Source organism: Nycticebus coucang, chromosome 20, assembly GCF_027406575.1.
Source record: "Nycticebus coucang isolate mNycCou1 chromosome 20, mNycCou1.pri, whole genome shotgun sequence".
Lineage (NCBI taxonomy): Eukaryota > Metazoa > Chordata > Mammalia > Primates > Lorisidae > Nycticebus > Nycticebus coucang.
In genome coordinates, this window is record NC_069799.1 from 38156681 (window position 1) to 38177647 (window position 20967).

The 20967-nt window shown below is 53.7% G+C and overlaps 1 protein-coding gene across 3 annotated transcripts in view; it reads left to right on the forward strand.

The window, feature by feature from the left end:
* Positions 1–6675, forward strand: part of WNT9A (Wnt family member 9A) — a 32385-nt gene extending 25710 nt beyond the window's left edge. For 2 of the 3 annotated variants that reach the window (XM_053572963.1, XM_053572965.1), the window contains exons 2-4: positions 699–955; positions 1636–1898; positions 4018–6675. In XM_053572963.1, coding sequence (XP_053428938.1) covers positions 699–955; positions 1636–1898; positions 4018–4500 — 1003 coding nt within the window. In that variant the 3' untranslated portion in view covers positions 4501–6675. The remainder of the gene's footprint in view (positions 1–698; positions 956–1635; positions 1899–4017) is intronic. The other variant, XM_053572964.1, reaches the window with a different exon arrangement.
* Positions 6676–20967: the final 14292 nt, after the last annotated feature.

The following is a 20967-nucleotide window of genomic DNA, read 5'->3' on the forward strand; positions in this document are numbered from 1 at the left end:
CAGGGCACTGGCCTGGGGAGCTTATTTCTACTGATGCTTGTGTGGTGAGAGGCACTGAGCCCTGCTTGTGTGTAGGTGGACCCCTCTCCCAAGGACTGAAGTCCTGGGTCTGCTCGAAGTGGCTGTATCTGGCCCCCACTGTTGCAGTCCACCTATCTGGATTGAGGCTGGTGGTCTGAGCACGGAGCTGACAAAACTAGACGATGGTCATTCCCAGGGTGAACAGGTGATAACCTGAGGCTGACCCCATAGGCCAGGGTCAGGACCTGGGCATTAGTTGAGGTTGGGTTGGTTGTCCTCAGTGCTGGGGACTGGCACAGAGAGATAAGGGCTTAGCGGTCTCTGGGGGGCTGCCTAAGAGGTCAGCTTAGCTCAGGGCCTCAGCCAGGTCCTGCAGGTCAGCAAGAGTTTGTCTTGCATGGCCTTAGGCCTGCTAATGAATTACAACGGCTGTCTCCAAGAAGAGGGGAGGCCATGACAAGGCATGTCTGACCTCCCTTCTCACGGCCAGCAACTTAGCTTTAAGGTATTTCTGTGGTCCCTTTGGCCAAGAGGGGCCCAATCAATCAGCCGGGGGGTCCGAAGATTTTACTTTAGTTTTTTCCTGCCCCCTGGCTACGCTGCTCTCCCATGGGGCTGTGTGCACTTGACTCTGCTGTCTATAGCGCACTGGCTCACTCTCGCCTCTCTGTGCCCAGGCTGACCGGCAGTGAACCTCTGACCATCCTTCCGCTCACGCTGGAACCCGAGGCGGCCGCCCAGGCGCACTACAAGGCCTGTGACCGGCTAAAGCTGGAGCGGAAGCAGCGGCGCATGTGCCGCAGGGACCCAGGCGTAGCCGAGACACTGGTGGAGGCCGTCAGTATGAGCGCACTTGAGTGCCAGTTCCAATTCCGCTTTGAGCGTTGGAACTGCACGTTGGAGGGCCGCTACCGGGCCAGCCTGCTCAAGCGAGGTGAGTACTAACCATCTCCTCTCATACCCTTAGGGACACTCCTGGGGATGCCCCCAGTGGACCTAAGGCCTTGTCCCTGGGGCCTACCCTCCCTTCAGCACAGGCACAATTCTTCCTAGTGGTGTGGGCCAATTTGTGCAGCCTTTGGCAGGACCTCAAGCTGCCATGATGGCTCTTGACTCATGCCAGGTGGCTGAGGGCCCAGTGGCCTCTGCTCCAGGCAAAAACCTTCTTCTCTCTTCTGCCCTTCTGTGTGAAGGTGCAGGTACCTGTGGGAGGCATATTTAAAAATTGGGGACCTGAGAACCAGGGCAGGGCAGGACAGGACTTGCTAAGGGCCTCAAGGCAAGGGGCTTTGTAGGTTAGAAAGTAGGGTGAGGGTCTCCAGTCACTGGGCCAGAGCCATAGTGGCCTCTGAATTCTCCCCCACTTCCCAAAGCAGCCCCTCTTCCAGGGCACGTGCAAGTGCCTCCCTGCTCTCTGGGTGCCCACGGTTACCCAGGAAGGTACAGCACCCCTTGCCCTGACCCCAGGAGTTGAATACCAGCAAAGATCCTCAGAGCTCCCACACAGAATATGTGCTCTTGGAGGGTGGTTTGGCTGCAACACATGTGAAATAAACGGGAGCTCCCAGGAGGCCTGGACCCCAGGCCTCTCTGATTGGATCCTGCTGACCTCAGGCTTCAAGGAGACTGCCTTCCTCTACGCCATCTCTTCAGCTGGCCTGACGCATGCACTGGCCAAGGCGTGCAGCGCCGGGCGCATGGAGCGCTGCACGTGTGACGAGGCACCCGACCTGGAGAACCGCGAGGCCTGGCAGTGGGGAGGCTGTGGGGACAACCTCAAGTATAGCAGCAAGTTTGTCAAGGAGTTCCTGGGCAGGCGGTCAAGCAAGGACCTGCGAGCTCGTGTGGACTTCCACAACAACCTTGTGGGTGTAAAGGCAAGTGGGGCGGGGCTGAGCAGGGAAGGGTGGGTGCAGACAGAGGCCATCTGAGTAGGAGAAAGAGATGGAAAGGGGCTCTGGAGATAGGTAGCAGCTGGGTGGGCATTCAGCAAGTGGTCAGCAGCATAGGAAAGGGTGGAGGTCACTTCTGCTCCCACCAGTGCTCTGCCAACCAGGGCCCTGGAGTGTTCCCTGTGCCTACATGGAGGCTTGGAGGAGTGCCAATGGTCCTCCATGGACCCGTCTTCCATGGTCTACCATAGACAGTCTCTTTCGTCCTCCATGGAGCAGGCTCCCACAGCCCCACACAGAAGAGAGCAGCAACCAATTTCTTCCCTGTTAAGAGGAGGTGGGTATATCTGGACCCAGCTGGTCCAGGTCACCAGGATGATCTCTCTGGTTAGGCTATCTTACCAGGAGACTGGCAGGCTGGACCCTATCTGGTAGATGGCAGCCAGGGCAGGCAGGATGGCCAGGGGATCCCACTCTTCTAAGTCAGGGCTGTATCTGCAGCCCTGTCTGTGACCAGGATTCTCTTCTGAGGGACAGAAACCCAATTCAAAAGATGAGAGGGAGAAAGGGATCTCCTGGCCCTCTTGTGAGCCCTCCAGGGGCCACTGGCTGCTTTGTGGCTTGGCTGGGTGAACCTGGCTCTCTGGCTGTCCTTTGGGCTCCCTGCAGCCTCTTGGCTCCCATGTCCACACTGCTGGGAGGAGGCATAGGATTCTATAACCTTCATTCTGGACAGAACCCTCAGCATTGCCATTAAGCCCGAACAAGCTGGACCATAGAACACTGGCCCAGGGTTCAGCCAAGGCCATGAGATGGGCAGGGCCGGCTGCTCTGTCAGGAGCTGAGGGGTGTTTCTTCCTCCTACTGCCATCCTGTTCATGTTGGGACTGCGGGACGACGTAATTAGAGCCGGCCCTGCTCTGAGCCCCTCTTTATTGAGAAGTCAGCATTCTGAATCGCCCACTTATTCAAGAATCAATTTCCCCCCTTTTGGAGCAGAGCTCTTCCTGCTGGGGTTGGGAGGCAGTGAAGGTGGATTAAATCCCAAAGGCAAGACCTTTTCTTCTCCTTGTGCCCAGCCCCTCCCTGCCCACTTGGCCCTTTTGTAAGCGATTAATGAAAAGTCAGAAATGTGAAAAGTGCTCCATTAGCTCTGCGTAGCCTGGGTCAGTCACATTTTAATTAAATTGGTCTGGGTTTCTCAGCAAAGCATCATTAAATATGACTCTTCAGTTGCCTGGCCAGAGGGTAGCTACATTTCTTAATCCTCCTTGAGCCAACCCTCACGGGGGTGTCTGGCGTGGGAGCGCAGAGGCCTGGCTCGGGTCCCACCTGGGAAGGGGCCTTCCCACTGGCCTGTCTTTACATGTGGGGCCCTGAGTCCCCAGGTGGTGAAGGACCCAGTGAGGGTTTCCTAGCAGCTCCCCAGATCTGGAATGTTGTGCTGGGCCATGCCTGCTTCTGCCTGTTGTGGGTGAGGGGTGCAGCCCTCTCCTCTCTACAGCCACCCAGGAAGCCCTCCTAGAGTGCAGAGCTCTCTTTGTCCTTAGAAGTTACTCTCACCAGGAGGTGTGGCCTCCGCACTTCTATGGTGTCTATATCTACTTACATCAGCAAGCTGACTCATGTGGCCTGTGGGGTGGGGGGAAGCCCCTATACATGTGACAGCACCTGGCCCCAGTGCTTGGAGAATGAGTGAGTGCATGATCAGCCCAGACATAGACTACGGGGTGAGGTCACATTTGTCCTCACTCAAGCAGTGAGCAACTCACTGAGACCAGACACATGAGATCTTGACAGGGCTGGGATTGTTGACAGTCGGCCTTGCCCTTTGCAGGCACAGACTTCAGTGGGAAGGGAGTGTCTTAAAGGGGTGAGGACCAGCCTCTCCTCATAGAGATGCAGAGGTGACCCCAGTGGGGACCAAGGAGCTGGCCACAGAGTCTCTGTCCTGGGCGTCCATGGCTTGGAGGAGGAGGGACAGGCCTGTGAGTTGGGAGCCTCGGCTGGACATGTGATGGTTCTGGCCTCTCCAGGGCTTCTGTAGGCGGTTGGTGGGCCTGTCTGGCCTGGACCTTATGTCTTCCTCTCTCCCTCCTGGCAGGTGATCAAAGCTGGCGTTGAGACCACCTGCAAGTGCCACGGTGTGTCAGGCTCATGCACAGTGAGGACCTGCTGGCGGCAACTGGCGCCCTTCCATGAGGTGGGCAAACACCTGAAGCACAAGTATGAGACGGCACTCAAAGTGGGCAGCACCACCAACGAGGCCACTGGCGAGGCAGGCGCCATCTCCCCACCGAGGAGCCGGGCCTCGGGGTCGGGCAGCAGTGACCCTCTGCCCCGCACCCCAGAGCTCGTGCATCTAGATGACTCACCCAGCTTCTGCTTGGCTGGCCGCTTCTCCCCGGGCACTGCTGGCCGCAGGTGCCACCGTGAGAAGAACTGTGAGAGCATATGTTGCGGCCGTGGCCACAACACACAGAGCCGGGTAGTCACAAGGCCCTGCCAGTGCCAGGTGCGCTGGTGCTGTTACGTGGAGTGCAGGCAGTGCACACAGCGTGAGGAGGTCTACACCTGCAAGGGCTGAGGGGCTCCATTAGCACATGGCTGGGGTGGGGTTCGTGCTTGTGCCCCACGCCTCAGCCTCCTCCTCTGACCCGAGAGCATTGCGCCGATGCTCTCCGAGCTGACCCTGTCCAAGCATGCCAGGCCCCGGGTGAGGAGCAGCCCTCGGCATGGGCACCTTTATCACCATGTGGCCTTCATGCATGTGTGGCCACCCGTGGGAGACTGGCCTGGCATGGGCTGTCCCAACAGCAGCACTGTCTTCAGAGAGTGAAACCACTAGGAGAGGACAGAGCCCACCTGGTCCCTGGGGGCCCAGCTGCCCACATGCCTAGGCTCAGGGGACGGTGCCCTTTCCTCTCTGACGTTGAGCACTTCTCTTTGGAGTGAATATCCGTGACTTTTAAATTATTCTTCTTATTATTTAACTAATATAATAATTATTATTTCCTCCGTCCCTGCCATCCCCCAGGCTGCGACTCCCTTATCCCCAAACTGCTCTCAGCTCAGCCCCAATCTGGGAAGGCCTCTTCTTCCGTCCCTACACGTTCCCTCCTGTTTGCCTCTGATCTGCTTTGTTGTTTGAAACCACTAAATCAAGATAGATATGTTTTTGTTGTTAAAGAAATAAAGCAAGCTGTGTCTAGCTGCAGCCCTCGGGCCATCGGAAGCCAGCTCCTACACCCACGTGCCAACCGTGCCGTGCTGTGCTGTGCAGTTGTCCCTGTTCCATGCCTACGGGCACTTGACCTAGCGTCTGGGTGTCCCAGTGCAGATTTTGCAGCTGGGGGTGGCCAAGGGAGTTGCTGCGGTGAGGGTGCAGGGCGGGTTCATTCATGCCACGAGGAAGCCCACACTGTCTCTGTGTCACTGGGGAGAGGCAATGTGGGGACAGATGTAGGTGGAGAGAGTCTTGGGCTTGGGTTTGACAGTGGAATGTTGTTCTTTTTGGGTGTGCTGTTGTCTTTGCAGGGGAAAGGGTGGCCTATGCTGGCCTAGTGTGTTTTGAGTGTGTGTGTGCATGTGTGCGTGTCTTATGAGCATGTGTGTGCATGCTGTGCTGGTGTGGTCAGCGGTCAGCAGGGCCATGCCCTTCCTCAGAGCACTGGGCCATGCTGGTCTGCGGTGTGAACAGCAGCCTCTGGCCCTGGGCTTCATCTGGTGGGTGTCTCCATCTGGGTGGGTTGTGGGTGTGGATGCAGGAACTACTGAGCAAGCGGGTTCCTTGGAGCCCTGGGGTCTCCCGGAGGCTGGGGACTGTTTTTAAAAGAAAACCTATTTATGTGTATGTGGATCTCTGTTGTCCCTGTTTTATAATGTATATAGTAAAGTTTCTTCTCCTGTGGTTCAGAGAACATCTCCATGCATAACTGCATGCTGAGAAAACCGTCCCAAAGATGGGTGGCCTCCCCAAGGTCTTGTGCCCAGAAAAGAATGTAGGTGGCTGTGTGCAGTGGCTGTCAGAGGGAGAGGACATTGGGTTTGTCCCTCAGTCTAATGCAGGTTCGTCTAGGAGTTAGGGTGGCACAAACGTGTCTTCCCCAAATATCTGCACCTGCCGGGATCCCCAGCAGCAGAGCCGGCCATGTTCTCACGACAAGACTGTTGCTCAGTCACTTTTGGGTCTGTGGGAAGGCAGCAAGTCAGAGGAAGGGTATTTTTTTATTGAATACCGCATTTAGCTCTATGTCATAAATATTCAGAAAAGTATTTTTTTAAACAAAGCAGACTGAAAATGTCTGCTGGCTGGTTTGTCTCTATACAGATATATATTAGAATGTCTTGCTGAGTGAAGAAGTGACTCCCAACTATTGGAACCTCCTGTTTAATGTGCTTCTCTTCCTTGCAGCAGAGAGGAAGAAGTGTGGTGCAGGTGGGACATGGAGTGCCAGGGATGCCCCCTGTTTGGCCACACTGTGGAGCTAGGTGGTCCCAGCTGCCTTCTCCCAACTTGCGCCACTGTGGGGGATCTGGACCAGGGCCTGCCTGTGGCCAGGTGTGGGCAGGGAGGGGCAGATGGGAGAAGGACCCCTATCTTTGTGCTTGGAGTCTTGTGTGAGCCGATTGATTTCTCTACCTCATCTGTGTAGCTCTTAGGTGTATACCCAAGTGACTGTGGAGAATGTATTTATTTAACAGCTTTGTATAACAGAATTGAAACAAATGGAAACACTAAATAAATGTATTTTAAATTATAGCCACATCTCAATCTGCTGCTTTCACAGGAGTGTCTGGTGTCTGTGGGCCTGGAAGGAGGGCGGTGGGGGGGTGGGGAGGGGTGGATGGAGGCGGGCCTAGGGGGAAGGAGGACGGAGGAGAGGGGTCTGGGGAAGAAGAGGACCTAGGAGAAGGCGAGCTTGGTGAGCAAGAGGCCTAGGGGAAGAGGACAACCTGGGTTGAGGAGGGCTAGGGGAGGAGGAGGCCCTGGGGATGAGGACTTAGTGGGGAGGAGGAGGGTTTGGGAAGGAGAAGGATCTGGGAGGAAGAGGGTTTGGGGAGGAGGAAGTCTTGGGGAGCAGGGATACCTGGGAGGAGGAGAGGTAGAGGGCATGGGGAAGAGGTCTGGGAGGAGAAGGGATCAGGGAGGGGTCCTGGGGAGGAAGAGACCCTGGGAGGAGGGCCTGGGGGGAGAAGAACATGGGAAGGAAGACCTGGGAAGGGAGCCTGGGGAAGAGGAGGATCTTGGCAGGAGGGAGAGGTAAGGGAAGATAGAGAGGAGGGCCTGGTGAGGAGGTGGCCTTGGTCAGTGGTCTCCAGGAAGGAAGAGGGGCTAGGGAAGAGGAGGGCCCCAGAATAGGAAGATCCTAGGGAGGAACCCCTTTTCCCAGCTGAGATGGCAACCCTTGATAGTCACGCATCCCTGACTTGGTGGTCCCAGCATACTCTGGTCTCTCTGCCTCCTGCAGATGGTCTCTCAGGATGGGGGAGTTTGGGGGCTGCAGGGAACCCCTGTCCAATCCCCTGCACTCCCTCCCTTGTTGGTCACTTGCAGCCTTCCCACAGAATTGGGTCATCCCCACATGGCCTGGCTGTCCTCCTGCCCTGAGCCTGGGTTGCTCTGGGTACAGCCTGCCTCTCCCTTCCTTGGCTCTGGGCTGGCCCCTGGTCCCCAGGCCCTCCCTTCTGCTCATCTCCATTTGAGCTCACCTTAGGGGTCCCTCAACCCTCTCTGGCTCACTCCTTCGAGATCCCTGCCACACCTCTCCTGCCATCTCATGTCCCGTCTGTGCTGCCTGGACCTCTAGGGGCCACCCCTGCCACAATGCTGGGGGAGGAGATGCCTGCAGAGGAATATAAGGTTCTCTGCCTGTTGGGAGCACAGCTTCCTTTCCAGACCTGGGGACACGCTACTAAGAAGAGGCTGGGTGTGGGGGGCTCTTGGTGTTGGCCCCTAGCCTGCAGCTTCTGGCCAGGCCCCTTCAGCAGGCACAGGCCAGCTCCCCAGATACTGGCTGCTCCTGTGGGCCAGCCAAGGGCTCAGGCCTCTGCGTCCCGCAGGAGGTGGTGTGGATGGCCTGAATGGAGCCATTCTTCCTGGGCGACAGTACCTGAAACTGTAGCTGAATTCAATCTGAGTGCAGGTGGTGGGCAGCAGGCAGGGGCCAGGCTGTAGAGGACAGAAGTCATTGGCTGGGCAGGACCTGCATACAGGCCACGCGCACAGTGGGCTCCCTCTTACCAGGGCCTACCAACCCTCCCCACCCAAATAAGCAGCTCTTTGTGGACACTTGCGTCTTCTCCCCTTGGCCTTGAGGCCCAGCTTAATGGCCCGGGACAGATGCTGGGTCTGGCCAGTCTTTTGGGCGTCTGTTTCATGTGTGTGTATGTGTGTGTGCAGGTGAAATTGGGTCCATGTGTCTGTGTCTGCATATGTACACATATACGTGTGTGTGTTTCTGCATCTGTGTCTGCGTGTGTACGTATGCATGCGTCCCTGTGCATCAAGTATGTCCATGAATATGTGTGTGTCTGTGTCTGTGTTGTGCATGTGTTCCTGAGTGTATCTGTGTGTGTGGCTGAGTCCATGCATGGACTGTGTCCATGTATGTGCATATGTGTACATGCATGCATAAGTGTCTGTGTGTCTCTGCATTCAAGTATGTGCATGCGTGTGTGTGTGTGTGCATGCTGTGGGGATGTAGTGCTGGGCCACAGATTCTCTCCTTTCCAGCTGCTGCCTGGCCCCACCCCTCCGTTTGGCCTCCTCCCGCTGCTGAGTCTCCCAGAGGCAGAGGGAAGAGAAGCTTACCCTGTCCAACCACATCCACCAGGTGAGCAGAGCAGCCTGGAATGGTGAGGTGCTTCACTATTTGTGGGGCAGTCCCTGGGGACAGGGCATCTGTCTCGGCTGGCCTTGGCCGTCGGGGCTGAGGAGTGGTGGGCGGTCTCAGGTGCCACTCACAGGTGGGAGGCAGGCTGAGGACACACAGGTGGCCAGAGGCAAGCCTGGGCTGAGCCAGGCTGGCTGGGCCAGGCAGCTCATGGGCCCTGCTGGGCGGTGGCAGGCTTTTGGCTATCCTCCAGGCTGGCGGCAGGAGATGGCTGGGGGATTAGGTAAGAGGCACAGTTAGGTAATGTCTCAGAAGGGCCTCGCCTGTACAGAGAGAAGGTATGGGGCTGGGTCCTGCCTGGCCTTCCAGGCTGACTTCCAGAAGGAGGATGGAGGTGAGAGGAAGAGGGGAGTGGGGAGGGGAAAAAGAAGAATGGGGAAGAGAAGAGGGAGAGGGGAGGGAATGGAGACAGGGAAGAGGATAGGGAGGAGGAGAAGGAGGAAGAGGAAGAAAGAGAGAAGGAGGAGGGAAGGGAGGAAAAAGAGGAGGAGGAGGAATAGGAGGAAGAAGAGAAGTGGGAGGGAGAGAGAGAAGAGTCGGGCTGGAGCTCCGCAGGCTGTGGTGGGCCCCAGCATGCTCTTGCTGTGTTCTGGGCCCTGGAGACCAGGGAGGACCCAGAAGGGTATCGTCGCTGCTCTTGGGGCCAGCCTGGTTGCACATAGCAGGAGCCTGGGGGCAGCCACAAGGCAATCAGGGTGGCAGAAAGTTGCACTCAGGAGGTCCCAAGGTGCAGCAGGAGGTTCTAGGCAGATGGGGGCCACCTCCTGTACCCCTGGCTCTGGGCTGCCATGGTCTCTCTCTAGTCCAGCATCTGGCCTCTGCCGGAGCCTGGCAGAAGCAGGCCCAGGCAGAGCTGCTGATCCAGGGAAGAGCCAATGGCCTGGCTACCCAGGGAGGCCACAGGAGAGCCCTAGGCTAGGGCCAGGAGTCTTGGCCTTGTTTGTCACCCCCTCTGTGGGTCCAGGGCCTTGGTTTCCCTATCTACCCCAGAGGAGGTGGCCCCATCCTGATAGCCCCAAACTCTGGGCTGGGGTCTCACATCATGGTTGGTCAGGCAGGTGTAGGGGTAGATGTGGGGGACCTGCTGGGCAGCTGGACAGGAACTACCATAGGAGAGGAGGAGGGGTCTAGTGGGTTGCCAGGGAGATGAGAGCAAACAAATACTCTCCCTTGAAAATCTACAAGGGGGTCCCTGTGGCGATGACCTCATCTGCCCACCCAACCCTGCTCCTAAGGCCAGGCTGGGGGTGGGGGTCCTGGCTGTCTGGGGCAGGGATGGGAGAGACTACAGCCTACTGTGTTTGTGTTGGGCCTGCAGCCATGGAGACAGCTGGGGGGGGGGAGGTAGAGACAGCTCCTGCTGCGATGTGAGCCAGAGGTGAGAGGGCCCCCCTCCCAGAGCAGGGGAGGGAGAAGCTGGGCTGCGGGGGATAGGATAGGGGCTTGGGGGACGTGTCTCAGCCTGGAGGTGACCTTCACTCTCCGGGGGGGTTCTCCTAAATTGCTAAAACTATTTTTGAGCTATAGAAAAGGAGCAGCCACCCCTTGGATCACACCCTGATCCTTCTGGGGCTGCCGAGTGACAGGTAACCACAAAGTCAGTGGTTTAAAGCCACACAGGCTAATCACAGCAGCATTTCTGTGGCCTGGAGGTTTCTGAATGGGTTGTTGAGCTGGGATCTCATCTGAGGCCCAACCATAGCAAGTTCTGCCTCCAGGCTCAGTGTCCTGTTGGACAGAGACTTGGACCTCAGGAGCCATCCTCATGGTCACACTCAGCTCCTTGCTATAAGGGTCTCTCTGGGTGGGGGTGGCATCCTCAGTGCTGCTGAAGGAGAGGTCCTAGAGAGAGTGGACCAGCAGGAGGGGCCTCGAAAACTATGGCGTGGTTGGCCCCAGGAGCTGCTGCCAGTTTATATATATATTTTTTTTTTAGTGATGGGGTCTTGCTAAGGTTGCCCAGGCTGGTCTTGAACTCCTGGCCTCAAATGATCCTCCCACTCTATCTCCCAAAGAGCTGGGATTACAGGTGTGAGCCATCACACCTGGCCTGAGAACACTCATTTTGCTCAGCACATCTTTACTGTTCCGCTCTTTTCCAGCTTTAAACACAGTGTATGATGGTGGAATCATAGCAGCCATTTTGAGACCATGAGTAAGGAACCCACATAATAAGAACAGCTGCTGCTGTCCTGTTGGGTCAGGGTAGGCCACCCGGGCTTCAGGGGCCATGGGGACATCTGAGAGTCTGCCTTGACACCCCATATCCTGTGACTCATCATTCACATTTACCCTCGAACACATTGACCCTCAAACAACAGCTCTGCCCCGCTTATATGGGGATTTCCTTCTGACACTTCCATGCCTGAGACAGGAAGTTTAACCCCTCCTCTTGCTCCCCCTCTGCTTACTCAATGTGAAGATGAAAACAATGAAGAGCTTTATGATAATTCACTTCCACTTAATGAATAGTATTGTAAATACACTTTCTCTTTATGATTTTCTTAACGACATTTTCTTCCTTCCAGCTTACTCTATTGTAAGAACACAGTATATAATATATATATAAAACATAAAAAATACGTGTTCATGGACTATTTATGTTATCAGCAAGGATTATCAACAGTAGGGTATTAGCAATTAATTTTGAGGGAAGAAAAAAGTTATACAAGGATTTTTGACTGCATGGGGGTCAGCACCCATCACCTCTGTGTTGTTCAACGGTCACCTTCTGGTCACGTTTGCTTTCTCTTCTCTTCTGTCTTGAAAGATAGAGACAATTTTCAGTTGGCAACTGCAAGAGATAAATAAAAATAGATTCGTCTGGTTCGGTGCCTGTGGCTCAAGTGGCTAAGGTGCCAGCCACATACACCTGAGCTGGCGGGTTCGAATCCAGCCTACGTCCGCCAAACAACAATGACGGCTGCAACCAAAAAATAGCTGGGCGTTGGCACCTGTAGTTCCAGCTACTTGGGAGGCGGAGGCAGAAGAATTGCTTGAGCACAGGAGTTGGAGGTTGCTGTGAGCTGTGATGCTATGGCACTCTACCCAGGGTGACAGCTGAGGCTCTGTCTCCAAAAAAAAAATTCATTTTTTTGTTGGTTTTCAGTCCCTTTGAGAGCAGGGTGGAGACATCTAACTTTGTACCCCTAAATGGTATTCCTCTTTTAAGAGGAATTCACACCTTGAAAGACGATTTCACACCAGGCAATGAAACAAGGTGGATTGGCACCTTTCATCCCAACTCAGTTCTGCCCAAGACCCGTTTTGGCTAATTGAGTATGTGTCTTGTTCCTCAGGGGTTTTTTGCTCTTGATGTGAAAGGCAGTAGACACCTTTTCTCTGCATCCCAGAGATTTACATTCCACTTCAAGATGGTGAGTCATCAACTCCTACAGCCCACGTATAATGGTCTCAGGTCTCATGCCCATTCATACTTCAGTTATGACACCAGCAACTGGTGGCTGTCTCATTCTGTCATTCAACCCTAATTAGATGTCATTGTTCTATAAAGAAAAGTTTCCCCTACACACAACCTTTTGTTTTCTAGTATTGCTAAAGACACACGTATTCTTTCTTTTTAAAAATTCAACATATTATAATACAGCACCATAGTTACTGAGTGCAGCATTTAGTTTAGTTTTCTTTTTTTTTTTTGAGACAGAGCCTCAAGCTGTCGCCCGGGTAGAGTGCCATGGCATCATTGCTCACAGCAACCTCTAACTCCTGGGTTTTAAGTGATTCTCTTGCCTCAGCCTCCCAAGTAGCTAGGACCACAGGTACCCGCCACAACACCCAGCTATTTTTTGGTTGTAATTATCATTGTTGTTTGGCAGGCCTGGTCTGGATTCGAACCCGCCAGCTCTGGTGTATGTGGCTGGCACCTTAGCTGCTTGAGCTACAGGCGCTGAGCCAGCATTTAGTTTTTGAGGATTTTCTTGCTTTCTGGATATGAAGTGTTTTAGGCAGAAGTGAAATGTAGTCTGATTTATGTGTTCACAGAGTCACTCTGGGTATTTTAAGAAAGTTTTTAAAAATGACACTGGAAAAAACAAATAATTCAGGGCACAGAAGAGAATGTTTAATAAACTCTAATTAGCATTATAACTGAGATTGGGAAAAAATGCTGTCCATGGAAAAGGAACGATACAAACAGAAAAGTAAAAGTACTGGAAATAAAAATATGGTTAGGGAAATAAAATATTTCTATCCATAAAAATTGGAAAGATATAGCTCAAGAAATTTAGTGAGAGAAAAATAGGTCAGCTTTTCCTGGGCCAGCTTCCAGCTACAACAGCCACTTCTCACCTGTTTGGGCTGAAGAAGTATTTAAATAAATTTCTATGGAGAAAGGGTCCCTTCCCTAATAAACAGGTCAAGGTTTGCTAAGAGAATGCCTATTTGGAGTTTTTGTTTACTTTTCCCTTCCCTTCCCTTCCTTTCCTTTCTTTCTTTTTTTTGCGGGGGGACAAGGTCTCACCCTGTCACTTGGGCTAGAGTGCAGTGGTGTTATCATAGCTCACAGCAACCTCAAACTCCTGGGCTCCAGTGATCCTCCTGCCTCAGCCTCCTGAGTAGCTGGAGGTGTGCACCATCACACCTGGCTACTTTTTTATTTATTTATTTATTTATTTTTTTTTTTTTTATTTTTTTTTTTTTTGTAGAGACAGAGTCTCACTCTACCGCCCTTGGGTAGAGTGCCGTGGCGTCACACGGCTCACAGCAACCTCTAACTCTCGGGCTTACGCGATTCTCTTGCCTCAGCCTCCCGAGTAGCTGGGACTACAGGCGCCCGCCACAACGCCCGGCTATTTTTTATTTATTTTATTTATTTATTTTGACACAGGGTCTTGCTATGTTGCCCAGGCTGGTCTTGAACTCCTGGCCTGAAGTGCTCCTCCCGGCTTGGCCTACCACAGTTCTGGGATTACAGGCTTGAGCCACAGCACCTGGTCTATTTCTTTCTTTTCTTTCTTCTTTCCCCTTTTCTTTTTCTCTTTCTTTTTTCCTGTTTTCTCATTTTGTCTCTCTCCTTCCTTCCTTTTTCTTTTTCTTGTTTCCTTTCTCCTTTCCATTTCTCCTTTTTTCTTTCATTTTCTTTCTCTTTCCTCCCTCCCTTCTTTCCTACAATTCAAAGAATATCATATTTACAGTAAACAGAATTAGTCTAAGGCAGGCATCCTCAAACTTTTTTAACAGGAGGTCAATTCACTGTCCCTCAGACTGTTGGAGGGCCGGACTATAGTTTAAAAAAAAAAAAAAAACTATGAACACATTCCTATGCACACTACACATATCTTATTTTGAAGTAAAAAACAAAACAGTAACAAATACAATTCACACAGCTTCATGTGGCCCGCGGGCCGCAGTTTGAGAACGCCTGGTCTAAGGCATCCCTATGATTAAACCATAAATATGCCTCCATATTAGCCTCAGGATCCCCTGGAATGCCTGGGAAACACCTGGATTACAATTTACTTATGACTAACACGTGTTCCTTCTGAGGGAAGGAATTTGGGGTCATGTTATTCTCATGGTACATTATTTTTTATTTTGCTTGATTTTTAAAAACAAATGACACAAACCAATTTTGTTTTGGTTTGGGTTTTTGAAAGTCGTTTTCACAGCAGAGGAGGGTGTGCGTAGTCCATCCGATGCACTCAGAGGAGTGTGACAGAGGAAGGGCATGCTGGCTGGATATAGCCAGAGAGGCTCCCAGGCAATGTTAAGGGTCAGGCTGGGCCCTTAATATTGGAGCTGTGGGAAAGAAGCAGAGAGTAGAGAGGGCCATGCAGTGCAGGGGCTGCTTCTTTTCAAAGTCAATCCTTCCTCCCTCCTCCCTCTCTTTCTTCCTTCCTTCAATAAATACTCACTGAGAACCTAATACCTGCCAGGTGATGCAGATGCTAAAATTAGGCTGGGCATAGTGACTCACACCTGTAATTCCAGCACTCTGGGAGACAAAGGTGGAAGGATTGCTTGAGTCTGGGTGTTCAAGACCAGCCTTAGTGTTCGAGACATGGTGAGACCCCATCTTTACACAAAATTAAAAAATTAGCCAGGCATGGTGGTGGCACCCATAGTCTTAGCTACTCTGGTGGCTAAGGGAGGAGGGTAGCTTGAGCCCAGCAGTTGGAGGCTGCAGTGAGGTATGATCTTGCCACTGTGCTCCAGCCTGGAAACAGAGAAAGACCTTGTTTTTAAAATAAATAAACAGGCTCAGCACCTGTGGCTCAAGCAGCTAAGGTGCCAGCCACATACACCTGAGCTGGCGGGTTCAAATCCAGCCCGGGCCCACCAAACAACAACGGCTGCAACCAAAAAAACAGCCAGGCGTTGTGGCGGGTGCCTGTAGTCCCAGCTACTTGGGAGGCAGAGGCAAGAGAATTGCTTGAGCCCAAGAGTTGGAGGTTGCTGTGAGCTGTGATGCCATAGCACTCTACCCAGGGTGACAGCTTGAGGCTCTGTCTCAAAAAAATAAAAAATAAAATAAATAAACAAAAATAAATAAATGTAAATTAAAGATGTAAGCATTAGACCTAAAACTATATACTTAATGGAGGAAGATATATCTGTGGATGACTTTGCCCACACAACTCTCCTATCTCAAACAATATGGGGAAAACAAACTCTGCTGACTTAGATTATTTCAAGGTAAAGTCTTCCTGTTTGATACACAGTCAATGAGAGGAGAGATTTCCAGCATCTAAGCACAAAGGCGTCCTTGCCAACACATGAGGAAACTATGGCCACCCTGAGGAAGAAATCAGCAAAGAAAACTTGGGGTGTTGGGGAGTGAGGACTGCTAACTTTCTGAGAGGTGACGAGAGAGGTGTCAGCTGCCTTCATGAGGCAGCTGTGGACACCCAATCTACCAGGTGAGAGGCTGGGATGAGTGGGCTTCACTCTGCCCAGCTGAGAGTCCCAGGACGCCAGCAGGGTGGGCTAAATGGAGCAGATTTGGCATAGGGCAAGCTGGGAAGATGAAGACAACAACCTTTAGGAGACAGGAAAGAATCTCTGGAACCAGGTAAAGGAACTAAGATTGCTAAGAAGGGCTCAAAAATGGTGACAGGCTCAAAGGCCACTGGGCCACGAGGCTGAGGCTGAGGGTGCTGCTAAGTCCAGCACTTCCCAAAGGATCCATTGATATTTGAAATGCTAGTGTCCTAGGCACCTGGGGCAGGATCTAGAAGCCTCTAGTATTTAGAGTAGGTACTCTAAGTACTCTCTCCTATCTACCCTACCCTCTAGTTCAGGGGTCCTCCAACTGCGGCCCGTGGTGAGGCGGTGTGATTGTATTTGTTCCCGTTTTTTCACTTCAAAATAAGATATGTGCAGTGTGCATAGGAATTTGTTCATAGTTTGTTTTTTTTTTAAACTATAGTCTAGCCCTCCAACGATCTGAGGGACAGTGAATTGGCCCCCTGTTTAAAAAGTTTGAGGACACCTGCTCTAGTTCATCCAGGGGCTGGACAGGAATGACCTCTCTGTGGCAAGCAATAGGACCCATCCCCCTCCAGCTTAGGGGCCCTGGTGAGAGTCTCCAGGGAGGTGGCAGGTTGGGTGGTGCACCCTCTGTCCGTGATTGCTCTCTGAGTGGCTGGTGTCTCCTGGATGTGGATCCCCCCAGGGGGCTTGACCCAGGGGAGGCATGCTAGCTGAAGAGCCCTGGGAGGACAAGCCTGGAAAATATCACTGTGACTCGTATCTATGTTCAGCTCAGAGTAGCCCCAGCCATTCAGCTCCTGCACTTGCAATGCTTCAAAGTCCCTGCTTCTATTGACTTAGGTCTGGCAGCTGTGAGTACCTCAAGAGTGGGCCAGGGCTTGGCGCCTGTAGCTCAAATGGCTAAGGTGCCAGCCACATACACCAGAGCTTGTGGGTTCAAATCCAGCCTGGGCCTGCCAAACAACAATAACAACTACAACCAAAAAATAGCTGGGTGTTGTGGCAGGTACCTGTAGTCCCAGCTACTTGGGAGGCTGAGGAAAGAGAATCGCTTAAGCCCAGGAGTTGGAGATTGCTGTGAGCTGTGATGCCATGGCACTCTACCCAGGAGAACAAGCTTGAGGCTCTGTCTCAAAAAAAAAAAAGAAAAAGAGTGGGCCCAGTATTCTCATCAGAGCCTGACCCACAAGGCCCACCTGAGCTTCTGGAAAGCCACATGGCAAGTAGAAAGAAGCGATCAGCCACCCCCACCTTGGCATAGCCCACAGCACAGGGCCCAGGCAGGGTGGCCAGCTCTGGACATTGGTAACCATCACTGATAGCATCCAAGGCCAGTGACATTTATGGTGCCCCAGGGGCATTTTCTGTGCCAAATAGCTCACCAGGGACCACATATGGAGGATGAACACATGAAATCGAGGACGACACGGGGAATTATAAAGGTTTTATGATAAGCGGTCTAGGCCCACATGGGCTATAGGATAGGGGGTGGGGACCAGGCTCTTCCCAGGATTCCTTGGCTGCGCCACCAGCCCCCACCTGGGGAATCCAGCCCCCGGGTGATGCCTGTGTCTGCTTTCTGCCAAGTATGTGACTCCCTGGGCTGGGAAACTATTGGGCTGGATTCCCTGAGCCTGCTCCACCAACAATCTGCAGGATTCAGTGTATCCTGTGGGGTATAGAGACCCCGTTCTGACTTGATGCTCATGCACTGGTACATGGTGGTGCTCAATGCCTGCTTGTGTGTCAGATGGAATCAGAGAAGAGGGCAGCTATGAGGGCCCCTCCCCAGGAAGCCTCTGAAGGGAGGGGTTAAGGAACCCTAAGAGGAAGGGCCTCAGGTACTTGGGTTCAGGGAAAGGTGCTGACTCAGCAGGGGTGACACGCCCAACATCCCTAACCCCCCTGGAAAGACCAGAGCCCAGGATGACAGCACAGAGTGCACCCAGAGGAGGAGGGGCTTGGCTCCTCCCAAGCCCTGAAACCTCTTGGGTCCAGCCCCAGAGCTGCTTGTACAGAGGTTCCCTGCTAGTCCCTCAGCCCTAGATGGTGAGAGTGCCTGGGCTTGATAGGGGGCTGCAGAGGCTGGGTGGGACTGTCACCCTCTGCCTCAGCCTTCTGCTATGGCCCCTGACTGAAGGGCCATCCCTGGGTGCTGACCCCCAGCTGACCTCCACCTGATCCCTGGCTCCCAGAGTGTGTCCTGCCACTGCCTCCAGGCCCTGCAGGGTGGGACACACACCAGGCCCCTCCACAGATGGGTCAGGGCCAGAGTCCCATAATGGGCAGGGAGGGGCAGCTAGGGGTAGCATAAGCTTGGAAGCCGGGAAGTCACAGGGCATCCAAATATGTGATTCCTTCCTTGGTTGGGCTGGATTCCCCAAGCCCGCCCTATTGACGACCTGCAGGGCGCAGGCGCAGCCATGAGAACACACTCCAGCCTTGAGGACATGCTCCAGCGGGCGCCGGGAATGCAAGCCTGCCTGGCCAGCTGTGTGCCTGCGGCTGCCCTCCCTAATCCAAGCTGAGCTGCAGCTCACATGCCATGGTCATGGCCAAGGAGAGCTAGGGAAGAAGGGGCTCAGGCTTGGAGGGCCCCTAGGACATGCTGGACCTGTGACTGCAACGGTGCCCTGCATACCAGGGTGGGGCCACATCCCTCCCAGACATCAGGACAGGGCCACATTTCCCCAGACTCCAGAGTCCCCTTCCTCCAGGAAGGGGTCACATCCTTCCAACTGCAGAGTGGGGCTGTGTCCTTCCAGACCCCAGAACAGGGCAGCCTGTACTTGGTTTTGCCTCCACTAGCTTTCTCCCTGGCACTAGGTCCCAGAAAAATGGGATGCAACTTCCTAGGCCAATCACAGATGGAGGTCTGTCCATCTGTGCCCCCAAACTCTGTCTCTGTTGTCAGCATCCCCACCCACACTGCATTAAGGCCCTGGAAGTCTGTCTGGACCATCGTGGCCTTATCCATCCGCTGAAATCTCATCACAAATAACTTTAGTGTGCTGCCTCCTCCTGCAGGAAGCCTGCCAGGATTGTCTGCCCAGCCAAGGTGCCACTGCCAGTGGGAACATTTCCATCCTAGGCAGGATGCCCTCAGGGACAGCACCCGCCTTGTCTGGGCCCTTCTGGGTCTGGTTGGGCCCAGACCACCGGCCTAGCTGGGGCTCAGACTTGGAGAGGATGCCTGATTCACTCCATTTGCAACCCGAGAGGACCATGAGCTGGAGCCCAGGGGAAACTGGAAGGGGGCATGGGGGACGCAGAAGCCTGACAGACCATTTGCCTTTCTGGATAGTTGCGTGGGCAGTAGGAGGAGGAGCTGTTGTGTGAATGCCACGTGCCACCAGGCTGGGCCTGGGGCATCTCTGCCCTCTGTGTGCCCTGAGTGCAGTACCCCCATGGACTCTGACCTTTACAAATCCTGGGACCTGCAGAAGAAAAGGTTGGGACCAGGAAAGACCAGCCGATTACTGTACTACAATCCACTATGAGGACTCTTTCCCACAAGTCTGACACAAGAAAAAGAGAAAGGACACAGCTGGCACAACATAACTGCACAGGACACAGCGGGCTCCCTGCCTCCTCAGGAGAGCCAGAGGGTTGGTAAGCAACCATGGCCTTGCTGAAAAACTGAAAGTTACAGATGCAACAGCAGGAGCTCAGAGCAGAGAAGGCACTAGACTAGGATTAGATGGGATTAGGGGACCTGAGGGCCAGGCAGAAAGAGCTGGCTGGGGAGGGACATGTGTGAAGGACAGACATAGGACAGTGAGAGGACGCACAGGCCCAGGTCCCCTAAGGCACGCAAATGCTGTGGAGGGGTGCTGAGAGGCTGTGTGGACCCAGGTCCCCTTATATCTAAGAGGACACTGGGAAGCATATCCGCACGGCCCTGGGAGTGTAGAACTTTCAAGCTGTGGGTATCAAGGTTGTCCCCATAGTGCTGAGCGTGGCCTCACAGCTGGCAAGGATGGCAGGGAGGCTTTGGTCTTCAGACTATTTGCACCTAGGAGTTGTCCTGGGGCTTGATCCCAAGTAGCACAGCTGCAGCCGGAGCAGCCTTTTCCTCTGCAGGGAGCCAGACCACGCTGAGGCTGTGGAGGTTGGGGAACAGTGTTGTGGAAACTGAAGCTCAGACAGGATATCCCTGAGGCTGATGCCCCCACCCATGGCCTGGGTCACCTGGGTGCCCTTCCAATTCAAAGGCATGGTTCTCACCCTGGTGGGGATTTGTTTGATTGCCTGTGCCCCACCTCACGCCGGGAGGTTTGTAACAACAGAGCGTCATGTGAGCTGCAGGCCCCGCCATGGCCACACAGCCCAGAGGAAAACATCTGGAGTTGGGTGTGGAAGAAGGGATCTGTGCAGCAGCGGGAATGGGGGAGCAGGACTAAAGGGCTGATGCTCCCCGTGAAGGGAAGGACAGGTGACAGAGGGGAGGGCCCTGAAGAGGTGATTTGGGGATGGGTAGGGGTAAACCTTGTGCTATCTGAGGGAAGAGGCATCACTCCGGGACTGGCAGAAAGCTGCTCTCTACAGAGGGGAAGTTCATGTCCAGAGCCCAGCTAGGATTGGCCCTGGTGTGTCAACAGCTCAGGAAGGGCATGGCCAGTCTGTGACCCAGTTGTCACATCTACGTCAGAGCCCCACCCTCCCTGCCTGGTTGCTCCCCTGCGGCTCCCTTGGATCCTCTCTCCCTCTCTCTCCCTCACCCCCGACCACTCTGGTCCCAGTGTCACCTGACAGACACGTTATTTGTAAGTGGTGACCTTGTGTGCATGGGCCTACGCACGTTCATGTTCATGCTGAGAGGGAACATGTGTGTACATGTGAGTGGTCAAGTGTGTGTGTGCATGTGTGCAGAGCACCTGAGCATAAGCCAGACCCCACACACATAGGATCTGAAACTTCTGAAGGGAGAGAGAGGTAAGGACATCTCTGCCTGCACTTAGGGACATGGATGGGTTTCTGTGTACCAACCTAGACTTCTGAGTGACCTCTGCAGTGTCCCAGATACTGGAGGCTGTCTTCCCAATCCATTTCCTAGGGATTCACCCATGTGCCAGCTCATAATTCCACCCACACCACCACCATACACCCACCCACCTGTGCATCCACCTGTCCACATGTCTGTCCATCCATCTGTCTGTCGATCCCATCCTCTCTCCATGCATGGGTCTGCCTAGTGCCTGGGTTCA